The sequence below is a fragment of the Loa loa genome (genome assembly GCF_000183805.2).
Source record: "Loa loa unplaced genomic scaffold supercont3.62, whole genome shotgun sequence".
Classification (NCBI taxonomy): Eukaryota; Metazoa; Nematoda; class Chromadorea; order Rhabditida; family Onchocercidae; genus Loa; species Loa loa.
In genome coordinates, this window is record NW_018108242.1 from 209,334 (window position 1) to 226,828 (window position 17,495).

The 17,495-nt window shown below is 34.0% G+C and overlaps 2 protein-coding genes across 2 annotated transcripts; both read right to left on the minus strand.

Moving 5' to 3' along the window:
• Positions 1-543: 543 nt before the first annotated feature.
• On the minus strand, positions 544-4,546 carry LOAG_00792 (hypothetical protein; the record flags this gene model as incomplete). The annotated part of the gene is made up of 12 exons (XM_020445549.1): positions 4,460-4,546; positions 4,144-4,335; positions 3,656-3,775; positions 3,425-3,533; positions 3,062-3,150; positions 2,797-2,848; positions 2,436-2,507; positions 2,129-2,297; positions 1,521-1,683; positions 1,143-1,284; positions 842-1,026; positions 544-601 (listed from the first exon to the last, which is right to left on the minus strand). The coding sequence occupies exons 1-12, from the start codon at positions 4,489-4,491 to the stop codon at positions 544-546; spliced, it is 1,383 nt and encodes a 460-aa protein (XP_020304003.1). The 5' UTR covers positions 4,492-4,546.
• Positions 4,547-6,980: 2,434 nt separating this feature from the next.
• LOAG_00793 (hypothetical protein) lies at positions 6,981-15,509 on the minus strand (the record flags this gene model as incomplete). The annotated part of the gene is made up of 17 exons (XM_020445550.1): positions 15,395-15,509; positions 15,143-15,274; positions 14,577-14,762; positions 13,861-13,979; positions 13,514-13,588; positions 13,042-13,186; positions 12,732-12,969; positions 12,451-12,521; positions 12,207-12,278; positions 11,966-12,126; positions 11,623-11,751; positions 11,481-11,554; positions 11,178-11,251; positions 10,836-10,915; positions 9,238-9,402; positions 7,810-7,970; positions 6,981-7,070 (listed from the first exon to the last, which is right to left on the minus strand). Exons 2-17 carry the CDS (start codon positions 15,265-15,267, stop codon positions 6,981-6,983), a joined length of 1,965 nt encoding a protein of 654 aa, XP_020304004.1. The 5' UTR covers positions 15,268-15,274; positions 15,395-15,509.
• Between the last annotated feature and the right edge of the window lie 1,986 nt (positions 15,510-17,495).

Below are 17,495 nucleotides of genomic sequence, written 5' to 3' on the forward strand. Positions count from 1 at the left end.
AAATTCAAATGCCTTAGATGACTGACATATCATATTCTCTCTTTAAATACTAATTCGTCGTATCAGTTATTTGCTTTAACTTTATTCTAATCAACGCAGAAATGTCAACAACCATTTAACAATCAAAAAATTGCTCCCTCTTTAGCAACCAATTGAGAATTCTCTATTAAAAATATTTTGATTCGCTTATTTTTTGTTACACAAATTCATGTAAAGCTATGGAGAACTGGATGTTGGTGAAATTTCTTAAATAGATTAATGAATTTTTGTGTCAACTTCTTGATCAATTTAAAAGATTGTTGTATCTTTTCTAAAGATGAAACTCACAATAGAAAACTAGCTATAATGAAATAAACAATGTCAGTATGCAAATATTGGAGGTAGATAGTAAGGAAACCTTTGTGTCTTAGACATCTAGGGCAAGGAAAGAAAAGGAAAGGGCATGTTCATTTCAGCACAATAATTTGTGTGGAATTTTGATGAGGTGAAATACTGCCATCTAATATTTTCAAGACACCACGGGATGCGGTCAAAGCAAGTAAATTAATCCAGCTCATCTAGTTCAGCGTCAGTATGTTTTATGAAATCACCCTCATCCGTTCTAAAAACACTATGTAAAAGGGAACACGCAAGTCACCACAAATGAGTCATACAACTACCGAAAAGCAATAAGACCAAAAACATTCTTGAATAGCGGAAGAGATATAAAGTGAAGAGGGAGGAAAAGAAAACGGTGGTGTAAGAAAGGCTAATCAGAGGAGATTAGTACAAGTGTAAAATGATCAGAGACAGTTAGGCGGAAGATGCCCTACTAATGATGAAGAGTCTAAATTCTGAGAACCTGCAATCAAGTGTTGAGCAGCTTGAGGAATAGGCCTTTGGACCGTTGCACACAGCAGGAAATATTGCGAAATGTTGCAGAAGCGGTGATGCTGATGGATCAGAGCTTGCCCAATTGTTGTAAATATTCAACTTGTCCAGTACACAACACAACAGGAACAGAACTTCTGTTATTTCCTCTTCACCCTCTTATTGTTCCTACACTACACATCTTTTTCCTGATATTTCTTCCCGAGTGTAGAGGACCCTATGATCCCTTCCATCAATCGCTTACTATTTTTCTACTGATTAATTTGTATAACCTGTACAGTTGGAATATCGCCATTAGACAAGGCCGATATTTTGCGAAGCTGGAACGCCTGATTCTGCAGGCTTTGTTCGAATGGTGACAATGGAGTATCAAATTCAAAAGATGTCCTCGTCAACGACATCGAACGCTCTGATCTGAAGTGGGACTTTTTTGCTTCACTTGCCCAGCCAAATTAATTGTTTCAGGTTTAAACAAATAAGCGATCTATGAGTCATTAGGTATCATACGACCGCAGGCTAACGATAAAAATGCCTGGCACATGAATGCCATGAATGTAAAAGTGCAAGCAATCGGGTAAGAAATTAAAATGGATTCAAATGGTACAGTAGAGGAAATTAAATAAATTCAAAAAAATAATAGTAATTGATACCTGCTAACTGGTGAATTTTTCAGTCCACGATAATTTATGGATAGCAACTGTTCCCTGTACGTCCGTGCTGGGGTTAAAATAGTCTCCACTTCGACACTGCCCAAACGTGACCGACTTGGCGCTGTGATGTATGATACTTGACGGATTGGTTCCAGTATCCGAACTAAGTTAAGTGAATTTGTGATTTTGTATACCATACCCATATAATGGCCATTTAATTAAAGAATTGTAAATAAAGTTTCTGGTATTAGGGAGCATGAAATTTGACAATCCTACGATGATGAGGACAAATGATATGGGAACGTGGAGTATTCCGATGTCACTGCAACAATACGTTAATTGTTGCCTCAATTCCCCGACACTGTGATATCTATAAACCCGACTTGATTTTACTGCTGATTTTCCTTTAAGGATCTCATTTTCGCCGAAGTATAAATTTCAAACTTTAAAGGTTTTAATAACTATATGTACAGCACTGATTATAAATTTAATGATATCATTAACGGCAGTTAAAACAAGATAGTTTCTGTTTTGCTCGTTTTTTACTATATCTTGAGAAATAGACCGGTTACTACATATAAATACGCATACAATTATCAAAGACTCACCAGCACAGGCTCGCATTAGTTCGGAAGCTGCTAAAGGATATGACGATTCCCTACTACCAAGCTCTATTGGTTCACTGTGCATACGTTTCAGTTTATCGCGTTTATATTTCACATATTTTTCAAACAAGGAATGACCCGATAATATTAGCTTATCGTTCTTCGACAACGCCTGTAGTAAGATGTGTATAGTGAATGCGATGTAATCCTTAAGCCATTCAATCAAAAACAAACCATTGTTCCTAGCGAAATGAGAAACATTATAAGATGAGGAATAATAAAAAATATGTAGATGAAGTGTATAAATGACCTCGTCTGCGTTGACTTTCTGGGAAAACAACTGTTCGGATGCGCAGTTGACTTCGCTCGTGATCTTCTGCTCCTATAACTAAGAGTTTTTAAGAAGGCGAAAAAAAATGAGAAAACATAAGTTGGACTCACATTCACTTGTTCTGATTTTCGTTCCAAAATTTATTTATTTATTCACTCGATAAAGAATTGGCTACATCCCTTTCTTCTCTCCAAGGGGACGTAATCGTACAGGCTGCATTAAGTATCGTCCGAAGCGGATTTCGAAGAATGCATAAATAGTTGACAAACTCGTCAAAAAAGTTTAAAACTACAGCAATAAGGAACATTTCATGTGGTATTCAATAAGCAACTACACTTACCATATTGTTTTCTTCAACAATATAGGCTTGTTCAGAAGCGCTTTCTGCAGACCTAAATTAATTACCATTAGCTTTGGATATGAAACATCATTTTGTTTAAATGGGTTCTATTTCACGTGGAAATTTTGACTTTCCCTCGGACAATAGTTTCTGATAAACTGCTGTTAAAATAAAAAGGTACGGGACAAAAAAGTGAATATAATTTTGAAGACGTTCGATATCAAAATTACATCATATGAAAAGTTGAATAATGTAAACAACCTACGTAGGATAACGTTTAGGATGTGTAACTTGCATACGTTTCAGGCACCGATAGAAGTTTACGTCGGCTGCAGATGAAGTGAGAACTGTCACCTAAATGCAAAACGCTGGGATCAAAACACATTTCTACAGAAACATAACAATGAACAATGAAGCAACCCTGAAGAAATGACATGTTATTTTCAGAAGATGCCGGCGCTAAGACAAATGATAACTCTTGAATACTGCATGACATTCCTCACAGCTTAATTTCAGTTCTAAGTTTATCAAATTGATTGATTCATTTACAGTAAACATTGCGAGAGAAAGAGAAAACTTAGCAATGACCAACATAATTAATCATTACGGCTTTATATTATTACCTCACCTGAGCTCGGCATAAATTTCGTTCATCTGATCTTGCAAGTATTGATTTCCGAATAGTAATCACTCGCAAACAAGGCTCCTTTATTGCCACTGAACATGGGCTATGTCTCCTGGAACCTAAGTTGTAAAGCCCATAACATTAAATCGGGATATTAGCTTCTTTGGCAATTAGCTTTTCTTCTCACTTATCTATTACTTATCATAAGGTTCACTTTTTCATCATAAGCTCCACCTTTTCATTTTAATGATATCAAGTGTGCCTTCCATTGATCGTTTTCGAGATGTAAACGTTGCATCAAATTTAATCGCAACATCGATTATCGCTAACAATTTCTTGTCCATTTTGATAAGCCTGAATATAGTCTCAGCACTCTATTTCGATCAAACTTTCAGAACAAATTTCAAAAAAGGCCTGAAGAACTTTTGACCCTGTAGATTTACGCGAAGAAGTGATGCAATAGTATCGGATGATACTAGGTCATGCTAGGTCTCGTACTCCTGGAATATATCTTCCCCGCATTAACCAAATTATCTTGCATTGAACAGTTGAATGAAAATATCCTGATCAAAAATTAGTGTATTTACAACCCATGAAAATTTCACAGCTGATTCTTATGTAAATTTACTTGATGAAACACGGCTGTCGTCACATAAATGATTTGAAACATGAGAGGTTCATGAACTTATGGAACTTGGAAGTGCGACCATGATAAAGTCTACCTGGAATATTTCTGGCCGAAAGAAACTTTTTCGTTGTTTGCGGTCACTGGTTGAAACGCACAACTTAGTGTAATCTCGACTTGCCGGCGAGATTTTGATTTAGCTGCACAAATGGTCACTGCTGGTACTATGCAAGATATGCACTTTTTAGTAATAACCCCAAGGACTCTCTCATTGTTGCATGTTTCGTGTCTGAAATTTTCTTGTTTTTTATATTTCTGATTTTATACTAAGAATCTTAAGCCTCACAACAATAAGCACTTAGCTAACATCCGAAATCAATTAAATCTTAACTTTATAAAAAAGAAACACAAACCGCTGCAACCGTTTGTTATGGCTAATATTCATTTCATGATAATCAGGACCGCTCCAAGTACCCGGTACTGGAGATTTTGATTTCGAATGCCTTTCTTCTGAAATTCGACATTAGATATGTCTTCTATATCTATCACACATAATCTGATGGAGAGATTATATAATAAATTTTTAATAAAAAGAAAATGTTAGACTTAATAAAAATGAGTCTGAATAGAGGGAAAGAGATTGTATAACATTTGGAATTGTACAAATGCGCCAGTTTTGGTTTGTTATGTATACATCTGCCTCGATGAAGTACTTCAAACACTTTATTTACAACCATAACTTCATTTCAGCAATCAACAGAAGCGCCTTGTCCTGCTCTTATTAGCACGGTATATTGTAAAAACATTGATTTGACCAATTCTCATAGTGGACAGTGATTCACGGAGATGTGCAAAATGGATGGAGAAAGAGCAGTTGAAATGATTGATATTGATTAAGAAATACAGGATAAGTCTAACAAGTGAGCCTAGTCTTTTGATTGCATGGCTCTCGAACAGTTGTTGCGATTTTGCATGCATCAATATTATCGATACTTTGATCAAGATTTTTAAAAAGAATTAAATTATTTGATTATAATCTATAGTTTTGCATAAAATAACTCTTAATGTGTTTATATATTTCAAATGCTCTTAAGCAATTACGCAGTATTGATTGGGTTGCAAAAGGAACTTTGCGTAAAATTTCCTTCCATTCCATGCTGCTACAAAAAGCAGTAGCTAAGGTCGTGAAATTTTATTGAAGTAATTTACCTTCTCAACAAAATTAATTTAAGAAAGCACAGCAACTCTGAAACATTAGAATCTAAGGGATACGGTGGAAAAGCAACTGCTGATTAGTTTCAAGATATATTTAGAAAAGATTTTCGTTATCATCTGAAATTTTCCCTATAAGATGACACATACACATACACATACACACAGACATACACATACACATACAGACACACACATTCTCTTTCTCTCTGCACCTATTAAAAAGTGAAATGGTTCCGTCAGCAAGAACGAGCAAAATTCTGGTTTTTTCTAATAATTTCCGCCCCAATGGACCATCAAAAGCTAGGCAGAGTAGAATATTTACCTGTTCCCCTAACACTGAAATTTCACTTCTGCATACTTTGCAATTTTAAAACAGAATGTTCTATTTTTCTCTTATAGTCCTTACATAAAACTTATCCTAACTTGCAATACAAGAATGAAAACACTGTAAAGTCAAAAGTTGTCGTACACTCATCGTAATCGTAAATATGCTTTTGTAGATACTATATGATAGAACTGTCGAACTGCAAAATCTAACGATGCTGCTATAAGTTAATAACAATGGAATTAAGGCTTCCAATAATAACCTCCCAATGAAATAAAAAAAATTAGCTCTTCTGGGAGATTTATTGACTACAAACAAAACTATCTGTCTATGCCTCTCAGGCACGGAATTCCTTGGATAAAAACCAAAAAGTTACTCAAAACATAAAAATGGAAAAATGGAGAAATCTTTCGAATGCCGTCAAAAATCCTTTATAAACATTATCATAAATAGGGTCAGCATGATATTTCGCATTTCTAACTTGCAGGGTGATAATTCAGTAGCCAAAACATGACAATATAACGGAAAAAAATTGATAAATGTAGTAAGCAAACTTTCATCATTATATCTTTCAAGCTCACTCCATACTAAATACTTTTAAAAGCTAAAATTATAATTCACATAGCAAAAAGGGATGAAGCCAATTAAGTTGTGAAATGTATTTAAAGTGAGAAAATTCAGAGAAGACAATGAATAATTGGAAAGACAAGAACGTCATATGATATCAAAACCAGGTTTGTCTAGGGGAATTTCAGTTTTGAGACTTTTTTGAATTGGGAAAAAATTTTATATCGATGAATAAAGCCAGCTGTCTACGGACGCTTTCTATGTATCAACAGTATATACACTAGGACGGAATGGCATTCCCTTTGATCTATAAAGTAAAATTTTATAAAAAATGATGAGTTCTGTTTTATTTTGATTCCACAATAAATTAACATGTTTGAAGTGAAATGGATGAAAGCGTTGGAAATATCAACTATCGTTTCGCGATCCGAGCACCGTGAAACCATCCTGAGCTACGATGCGACAAACCCGCAGTTAAAACAATGAACACAATATGATGAGAAAGGGAAAGACAAATGTGAGATGCAATCTTGAAAATGAGGGTAAAATAATCATAAAGATAATTCGCTAAATTTTGGAATTTGCAGTAAATTATGTCAGGTGTTAAGCAATGTCAGATGTCTGATCACAGGTGTTATAACAGATCACATTATGTATAAATTACTGACATTTTTCCTGATTATATCTGGTAGATTCTATTAATAATGTGGTTCAGAGTTTGTAGAAAAATAAAAAAAATTAGGGGAAGAGCAAAAGAATTCAGCAATGAGCCTTATGGAAAAATAGTAAAGGATCGAGAATAAGTAGAATTGCGATGATTTCAAAATTTATAAACCTGAAGAATTGAAATCAGCCACGTCAACATCATATCGTTTCCTGCTTGCTTCGAAGAGATTGCCCATTAGTGTGGCCATGATCTGTAACAAAGATGAAGGAATTATTTATCCTCAGAGAGAAAAAGGAAGGAAAAAGGGCCAAATTTGCAAATTTTTACTCAGCTTGGAGATAAAAATTGATGGGATGGAGGAACGGAATCAATGGGTTTAAAGTGCAAGAATGGTTGTATGGGAACAAAATGACTGAGAAAAGATCGACATTCGCCGTTCTACAACTATGATGTGAATAAATTTTTGAATTCTCAACGAGATGAGAGACAGCAAAAGTGGCAAAAAACAAGAAATGACCATTGGAAGAAATACCAAAGCACTCTTTGCCTAAAGTAAAATGAATAGTAATTTCTTATTTGACAACACTTTTCAATCCTTTTGCTTAGATATGTTTTACTAATGGAAATTCTGGGAATTTCGAGTGTATCATGAAAGTACGTTTGAGATTAAATAATTTGAATTAACGACAACCAAAATGTCAACTGGATTTAAAAAATAATATCTTTAACTTCCTTGTTATCACAAAATATAGCTCTTTTTACAGATGATCCGTAAGTACTAATACTGATAGAGGAATGAAGGTATTGAGATATTTTTTTTTCTCTTACACTTTGTTCATTCATTTGAAAGATGTGAGCTTCAATATTCCAGTAAAATTGCATCCCAGCCGATGAACATAGCAATGAAACTTCTTTCAGTGACGATAGTATCCTTCCCTCTTTCCTTTTAAAAAAAAAATAGCTTCTTTAGGAACAGTGGTATAACTAACTGTATTTTTGCGTGAGTTGTTAGGTGACGAAAGGGTTATCGGCGGTATCGGTCGCAGCGACAGAAGCTGATCCGAACAAGACTTTTCTCTCCGATCTGCCTGCTGTACGTCGATATTTGGCACTTCCGTCGGTTTGTCTTTACATTCCGTACATTTATTGCCTAAATAATTTTCATTTCATTGGAAAGGTAACATCGGATTGCTTACAAAATACAATTAAATGGAAATTAAATTACACAGGTAGCAAGCATCAGCCAAGCAAAAGATCAGTATTAATTACATGCCAAATTCAAAATTTCACCCTGTTATCATTGCACTGAAAATATAAACAAATTTATTAACAAAATAAGAAAAGTACACCCACTCTTAAATTACATTTCAATACAAACATTTCTGCATTGCTAAGTGTAAAAAAAAGAATGAAGAGAGTTATTTTAGCTGAATTCTTTAACTTGGCAAGTAATATTACCAGTTACATTATTCAATTTCGAGAATGTCAGCGACAAATGCATAATCATATCGGATTATCGAAATACGATGATGAAATTTTGTAAGTAAAATTAAGGCAATAATAAGGATTATGTCATTATGCTGTAAATCAATCCATGTTGAAAGTCAACTCCTGTTGTAAAGATGTCCTAGGTTAATTTATTTTGTAAAGAGCCTCTGGTCTCATAACCAAATCTTTGTGTAACTGTCGGAATATTGCAAGGAATTTTTATGTCATCGTCAGAATATTGTAAGAAAATCTCTGTGCCTAATTGTAATTCAACAACTCATTTGTAAACGTCTTCTGTAAACAAATTTTCATTATATAAAGAATTGAGATCATCCGAGATTTATTCATTCATTCATAACGCTCACTCAGTTTGCTCAATCAAAAGTGCTCGTCGATTCATTCAACAGTCTTCAAATAGTTTACGTCAGTCGAGAACTACGCCGTCCTCTACGGACGGTTATTCCAACTCAGCAAAATGAACTCTTCCCCATATCTCATTCATTACGAAATCTATCAACAAAGCGACAATCAATTGTTACCGAAGGCAATGACAAGAGATTTGTTAATTAAAGTTGGTATATTGCTTGTTTACTGTATAACTGATTTTTTTTACGCATTGCTTGTTTACTGTATAACTGATTTTTTTAACGCATATCAATTTGCCGTTGCTTTATACTTTTTTAATGTTTTTTAGCTAGTAATAATGTGTAGATACAATATTATAACCCGAATAAACTTCAATTGCAGATAAATGAATTTAACAAAATTAGCTTTCCCGACTAATCATGGGTTGTGTAAAAAAGATTTGATCTTTGCTGGAAGCAAGGTAGACAGCAAAGTGTAAAGTGATAAAATAACGTGTGGTAGAAGAGTGGTGCAATGCAAAGGCGCATTATTTGTGTGTTAGAAATGAACGTATTCAGAAGTACCTTTCTTTCTTTTAGTAGTTACATGCTTCACCTCCTTTTTGTGATTGATATAATTTGTTTCGAGTGTTACGTTATCGCATTTCTGTCCTGATTTTATCTTTGTAAACGAATGTAACTCTTTCATCAGCTTGTCTTCCCTCTCCTTATCAGCTTTTTCAAATTGTGCTGCAATTTGATAGTAATATATAATATGCGCAGCAACATTAGAAGTTTAAAGTGATAGGAATCAGTAAAACAAAGAACAATGGATGCATATTTCACATTGAATACATCTCTAAGGAAGGTTGGAGTAAAATGAAATAAACAATTTGGAGAAAAGTTAGATCTTTATTTAGAATATTTCATTACCAACTTTTCCTGCACTTTTCCGATAACTTCCCCCATACAGATTTAATGCACGCAAATGCAAATTGCCATCGTAATCACAGATTTAAAAAAGAAATTAAATCATGCATGGGAGACGATAGACTCTATAAATCCTAAAAACATTTGTACTTTTCCACTATGATATCACATGGATTCAGAATGACGCGCGTCATAAAAAATTTATAACAATGCAAACTATTACTGGTAGACATATTGAGAAGAAATGAAACTCTTTTCTGATATGATACACAGGTAGAATTAAGAGGTCGGAATTTCAAGTAACATATAATCGATTGAACAGATGAAGAGTAAAAGTGAGGAGGAAAAGTCGTGGAAGCATTACCAAGCAAATCAAAGTCAACGATAATAACGAAAACTCTAAATGCATCTCTCTCATTCAATATCATTCACGTTGTAGTCATCAATATGGTCATAATGATATTTGAGGAGTATCCACTCATTTGTAGCCTAGACGTCTAAAATGCACTAAGGAGGAGGATCGATGGCTTTGATGATTTCGGGATTTTTTGCATTTCCATCAAGCTGTTTATGAAAAACAGAAGGTTGTATCCGGTACCTATCTTGAGATTCAAACATAGCACTGAAGCATTTACTTCACATAACCTTAACCTAAATATTGGTATTGATTTTGATGACTTTCAGTGATCAGTGGTCCCATCACTTACATCAATAAAGACAACGGCAGTCCATGGGTGACTCACATAGTAATCACAAAGATAGTTTCAAAAATGATGATTAATAACATCCACGAATGTTCGTAAAAACTGAATGCACTGAATGTTCGTAAAAACAGTTCAGCTGAATTCTTCAATTATTGATGAGTTTCAGCACATACAATATAACAGGAATGGAACAAAAACTAAGTGGAAAATATGTGATAACAAAGATGGATTTCTGGAAATCTGCACCAGACAAACCTAATAATAAAGGATGTCTATAACTGTCTTAGAAAGTATAAACAAGATCATATCTTTCTACAAGTGTTACCAATCAACAAAAGGAGATAGGGAAGAAGTGGAGGATGAGAAATTTCGCTGATGAGATTTTAATTTATCTAGTCCAGTCCTCAATTCTCTCACTTATTTTCATCTAAATTAAAATTAAAGAAATATGCATCAATTATTCTTCCCAGTTTAACATAGTTCATTAAAATGTACAACACAGGTCAACTGCTAGTATTACAATGATTTGTAAGAGAAAATGAAACTGACCTTTATCGCATTCTTTGGTTATTATTCTCAGTTCTGATCCCTCACCGTATGTTGTCGGAAAAGCAATCAAAGATGATGTCCTAAAGAAATGATTGCCAAACACGGCGCACATGAATATAATCACTGAGATGAGATGTGTACTGCTTACTTCAGGACACCAATCAATTATTACTTGTACGCAGAGCCGTTTTTACCCTTTCTCATATGCAACAAAATTTCCAGAATAAACTTTGCACATAATAACTTTAGCTACACCAAAGGGATAAATATTGACATTTCAAATTTGTAATAAAATAGTGAATGGTTACTTCAGAGTAGTAAATGAAAGGGAAAGGTACTAACTCAGAACTGTCCAAGATCTGACCACGTTTCATTGCCTTCTCCTTAGCAACACTGTCCTTTCGAATATCAGTTTTCTGAAAAATCGTTACATTCTGATAAGCTCCTTTCTATGTAAATATTTCATGCAAAAGTAATGTATGCAAAGTGTAGCGTTTGTCAAGAAATCTCTCATCCTTGTTCTATCTCGAGCAGATGTTTTCCAATCGAACGAAAAAGAAAAACGGCAACAGAAATTCTTTTATTCGAATTCACTCAGAAATCTCTGAAAAGCTATACCATAGTACTACAAATCGATCGACTCACCAAACTTATCTCTTTATCAGTTGTCATCATTCCTTTTTCTGCACTCGTCAGTAACTGTTTATTCTCAGATCTGCCTGAAAAATCTATATACATATACGCATAACTTTCTGGTAAAATATTGTCCTGTTTTTCAATCACTTACCTTCATCATTAAATTTCTTCTTAAGTCGTTTCCGTAACCTCCGTTTACGTACCTCAGTCCATCGTTCAGTGTCGGATGAAGAATTTGATTCTACTCCTAATTTGCGCTGCTGCGACTGATGACGGAGTGCTGTTAATTTGAAATTAAATAATTAGGTAATGTTTTCAAGAGTTATTCTGCTCCCAGTCTATTGAGCACTCCAAAAATTGTTCTAGATTAATAACCAGGGAAGATCCGCATTAAAACAAGGCACTTTGAGAAAGTGGTTACCAAATTTTTACAAATTAACCTAACCGAACATTCACGAAATTATTCGTGTTATGATTTGTTTAGAAATAATTACTTCTCTCTTTGCTGGGTAATAATGGACCAGTTAATTCGCGTTCACAAATATTCGTCGGTATCGGTGAATTGCGAACAACTTCATCTAATATATATGATTTAACATTTTTATCCAAAGTATTAGATTGCCACGAAGAGCGCAACGGTCTTAACAACATATCTCTGAAATTAGTATAGAATTTAATAACAATCCTTTTCATCAAGTAAATAGGTTGAGAGGTATGGTAAAGGAAACGACTTACGTAGAAATAGAAGTATATTTAGAGAACTTCGTAGTATATGCGCTTGATTTTGGTCGAACCGGGGAATAGCTTCTGAAAACAGATATGTAATCCCTGGAAACGACCCTTATTCTTCTATCTAGGTAGCATATAAAGTAGATACTAATAATTAAATTGCACAGTCCAGCAAAATATCTGTTTAAGGATTGTCCTAGATAAATGTTAGTCTGGAATGACAAGGAAAAGTACAACGAAGAAATTTTACCTTGACATGTATTCTGAAAATCGTCCCGAGTTCCACCGGGTAGAGTAGAAACCACGAATGGGAGTATGCTGCTTAAATGACATTATAGAATTATGAAAAAAATGATTTATCAGTGAATATTAGAGAAACGATTTCTGAATAATATATTAAAAGAAGCAATCATTGAGATTATATCCCAAATCTTCAACGATTTATTATGAAGAATTTCAAAACTGAAAAGCTCAGAAGTACTCTCAGCAGTACTTCTCTTACTCTTAATAATGTATCATACGGTCGATTACCGTAGTTTGTTCATCTATATAGTTCTTCAACGCGTTAAGTGAACTACGTAATTCATCGCCGTTGTTATTGGTAAAGTTACGTCCGTTTGGTATACTGTTACGACGTGCTCGTATTGTTGCAAGTGTTGAACATACTGCACCACCAATCTCATCTCCGTGAACAATGCGCAAACGCGCAGCGTCAGCCATGCGACGGCGCCATGGACGGTCCGTTCTGAGCGCTACGTTTCCATGATTGCTGCAGCATAGAAAATGATGTAGGTACTATTCGAACTATAGCTATTCGGATGGATTGCAAAATAAGATTTACCTAATGACCGTCTGCGACATATTGCTTAAGAAAGATCTATTGTAAAGTGATGTTGAAGTTGATGATGATGATGATGATACGAGAACTGTATTTCGTACTTCTGACTGAAACGACCGAACTGCGGAGGATGAAGGCAATGTCCATCCTTAATTTTTCGTACATTAAAAATATGGAAATGGGAAAACTAGCAGGTTATAGCTGACAATAGATACAATTCCAACAGAGTGATTAAGAAATTTATGGATTAGATTTTTATAAATTATAAACGAAACAGTTATTTCTGTCCTGTCTAAAAATCTCGGGGGTGCTTGGAGATAAGGATGATGTATCTAAAAATAAATTCGTGAACATCGCACGAAGTAAGTTGGCAGTAGACTGTACAACAACGTGGAAAAATTCAGCATAACGAAACAAAAAGCCATATAAGAAGAACTATATGATACCAGATAATCAATGGATTACAGAAACTCACTGCTATTGACGATGACGGCATTTTCTCGTGCATTTCTTATAGACTTATTGTATGTTGTATTCTTTCGATTTTTCACTGAAACAAATTCTATCGCTATACTATTCCTTATGTAATGTTATGACATCATATAAAATCTGATCTAGAAACCTCATCAGCAAGTGAAAATGGGGGAGTTTATGTGTTAACACATGCTCCTGAAAGTTTAAGCGGTAATACATATTCTTGGAAATCTCAAACAAGTTTAAAATACAATGGCGTCTGTTGACCGATAAGGGTAAAGTGAAAAACCATCAGGTGAAATGACCTGTCCGGGTGCTACCCTGCTAAAAAAGTGTCCAGAAACAAACGGTTATCAAAGAGCCAAGGAAGTCGAGGCGATGTCCTATTTGGTGTTTTATTATTCATCAGTGATAACACAGAGTCTCCAAAACGTGCAGAACGCTCCCTTATATACGGACCGGAGTTCCTGTAATATCATTATTTGTATCTTCAAATGAATGTTTACTGCGCATATAAATCTGTTAAAAAAATTCACTTTATCTCACACTGAAACTAAAATTGTTTATTCTTTGAAGGCTGTTTTCAATTAGTTAGACATTCATGTAAAGGAAAATGCATTTGTTTGCTTCCAATAGCCACTAAAAAGCACTGTTATGAAATGCACTTAACTGATTATTTAAAATCAGTTGGAAGCACCTTCTAATGATAAGAGAGATAGAGGCGAAGAAAGATGAGGGAAAAGATATAATATCAGATATCTACTGGACACATAAATTAACGCTAAAGAAACAAACAACAAATGCTGGTAATGAAAAACGATTGAGTAAGATGGAAGATGTAGCGTAAGCAGAACCATTAGAACCAAACTTCATTACATTCGTCAGGTTATTTTGAGAAATATATGCTAATATAATATAGATCATTGAAGGGAATGTAGTTGATGTGATATAATCGCATTTCCAACTCTATCACACCAATCTTTAAGGATCCATAATATTTTACATAACTGTATAGTGCTCAGTCATCCAAAGAAATCATGAAAAACACATCTGAAAGAACAAACTTCAATTCGATGTTGTTTTTGCTAGCAGACTGTGTGTCAAAACGTCCTAATGGGGGCATCGAGTAAGACGATTTGGTATCATAACCCTTTGATAGTGATTCGGAAAAAGGCATAGATCGACTCCAGTATCCATCACCAGCAGTTCCATCACTTTCTAATGGTTTGTTCCAGCGCACCGAATTCCAACTACAAAGCAATTTTGTCGTGGATAAACGCTCCATTTATTTTCGTTTAAATATCCAGTTATCGCGCAATTCAATGTTTCTCAAAATTTCTTACGAAAAATTTGCTTGAATAGAGGGTGCTGCACTGCCATTGCAAAAAAGGTGATGTGATTCTTTTATATTTAAAATTGTCCCAAACAGATTTTATCCATTTTTTTACGAATGATTATCAAACATTCACATCATTAACGATTACTTCATTACTATCACTTGAATACCAACTGTACTAGACCTTTTCAGTGTCACTTTATTTTTCCCATTTAAAAAATATATAGGAGTTAAATCGAGAGCTCCTTACAATATGTTTATACAAGTGGGATTTCAAATAATATCAATATAGACCTGGTACCATAAGTATGCGGTGCGATAACTCTTGTGACATTTTCGCGACGCTTAACTGTCGTTGAGCTACAATCATTACCAGCACTAACCCAACGTTTATGGTACTTGCCCGATGACACTACCATTTAATTCCTGACATAACTCAAATTCATTATAAAAATGAATTGATCAAAAGCTTTGTTGAAAATTCATGTAAGAACGCAGAAGTGATAATTAAACTTATAACAGTATTTTTCTCATTTCACTTCTCACCTCAATAGAAAGAGGTGAAAAACGCTTCTTTTGCAATACCAGAACGACGTATCGAAAAAGGCAGCCAACCTTCCGGATACCCCACAACGAACTCCGGCCTACACCGTGATCTAAAGTAATTCAATTTTAATAATAAAATTATTTTTTTTTAAAGAGGCATCACTGACGCTAAGGAGATAATGCAACAACTTATAGAGAAAAATCGTTGTATAGTGAGAAAGGCTAGGAAATGATGCTTAAATCATTGACAACCATACATAAATGGACTAGTTTGAAATAAATGTTTATTACTAAAAATAATACATCATATATAATAAAGGTTCCATAACTAACGTAACCTGATTGTACTTGAAAAATAAATGATTCTTGAGAAGAATTTTTACCGAAAAGTTATACATTTTTCAGCTTAATTTGTTTCATTTCCTCATTTATGATTGCCTACGTTTTTTGTGATTGTTTTTCCCATCCAGGCAAACAGTACTAAAATAATTATCAAAACTGTAAAATTTTCTGTCCTTTTAATTGTGTTCTCTTTGCATATCCTACAAAGAAGTTTACAGATAAGTTATTATGCGTTTAAATTCACAGAAAATAATTTGAGAAATTATGAAAAACTGAAAGTAATTTGGGAAATAATAAGAAAAGATACACAATCCACTTCATTGCTGAATTGCAGAAAAGCCAACAAGAATGAGTTAAGAAAAGGTCAACAAAAAATGTTGCAAAGCAACAACAATTTTTAAACTATTACAAATATTAACAGTATTGCATGAAAGCCATAATTATGCATGCTTAAATGAATAAGCTTAATATAAGTACAGAATTGGGATTATCTGTAAGTATTATCTCTTTCTTCTCGAAATCTTTAAATAAAGTTTTCTCTCCGGTGTATGTAAATCTTCAAATTCATGGGTCTTCCCATGCACATCCATGAGGAATAGAAATAGAATGTAGTAAGAGAGGACAATTTATAAAATTTTAAGTAACAATAAGGATTTACGGAGGAGGATTTTGAGCTATCTGCTAAAACTCGCCCAAAAAGCAAATTGCATTCGATAAGATAATTGATAGTTTCCAAATGATTTTTTCCTGAGTTTATCTTACGTTGTCATTAAAGCACATACGCTGACTTTCTTTTCATGATGATTTGACAACTGGTCACAATTTTGTTTAAAAAACTCAGCAGGTGGCTTTAAAGAAGGACAGTTCTGCTTTGAAATATTCTTGGTAATGGGAGATCTTTAAATAGTGCTTTTCAGCTCTAGTCGACATGAATTAGAAGCCCTTAGGATACTTTGTCAGAAAAAAGCAAATGAAAATAGATCACCCGTAACGAAAGTGAAATAACAATTTATGCTCAGAAAATAAGCATTTTGAAGCTTTAGCCGAGATAAATTGCACATTTTAGACAGATTGCAAGAACCACTGCCTTTGGGTTCTTTAGAGCGAAGTAAAGCTTCTTTTTGCTTTACCTCCTCCATCCTTCGTCCTCTTCTCTTTCCCGCTGCTCAACTTCAAACATATCGAAGAGACCCAGCAATATTTAAAGGGGCAAGCTCCATTGGCATCACAATATCGTCTAACTTCGAAATGTCATACACATATAATTAAACACATACTGCAAAATAAAGATTGATTTCAAAATTTTCAAATAGTGTTGGGGATAAAACAAAACTAATTGTATCCAGAGGTATCCAAAAAACAATATGTAGTCGTAAGTGGAAATTTCTGGTCACTTTTAAACTTTGTAATTAATACATGAGACGAATAATAAAGCTTTGGAGACATAGAATGTTAGAAAAAAAAGTAAAATAGTTAGAAGGCATACAACTACCATAAAAATGAATAGAGATGTTTTCTTGCAAAGGGAATAAATTATATCTATTCAGCACATGACTTAATAGTTTCACCGCTGGCATCATGCCCTTTTCTGAAGTATCATTTGCAGTCGTATTCGGGTAAAAATTTATTCAACATTGAAGATATACTATTTATTATTATTATTATTATTGTTATTATTATTATTATTATTATTATTATTATTATTATTATTGAGTGCAATAGCCGGACATTCCTGATAATTAAGTAATAACAATAATAA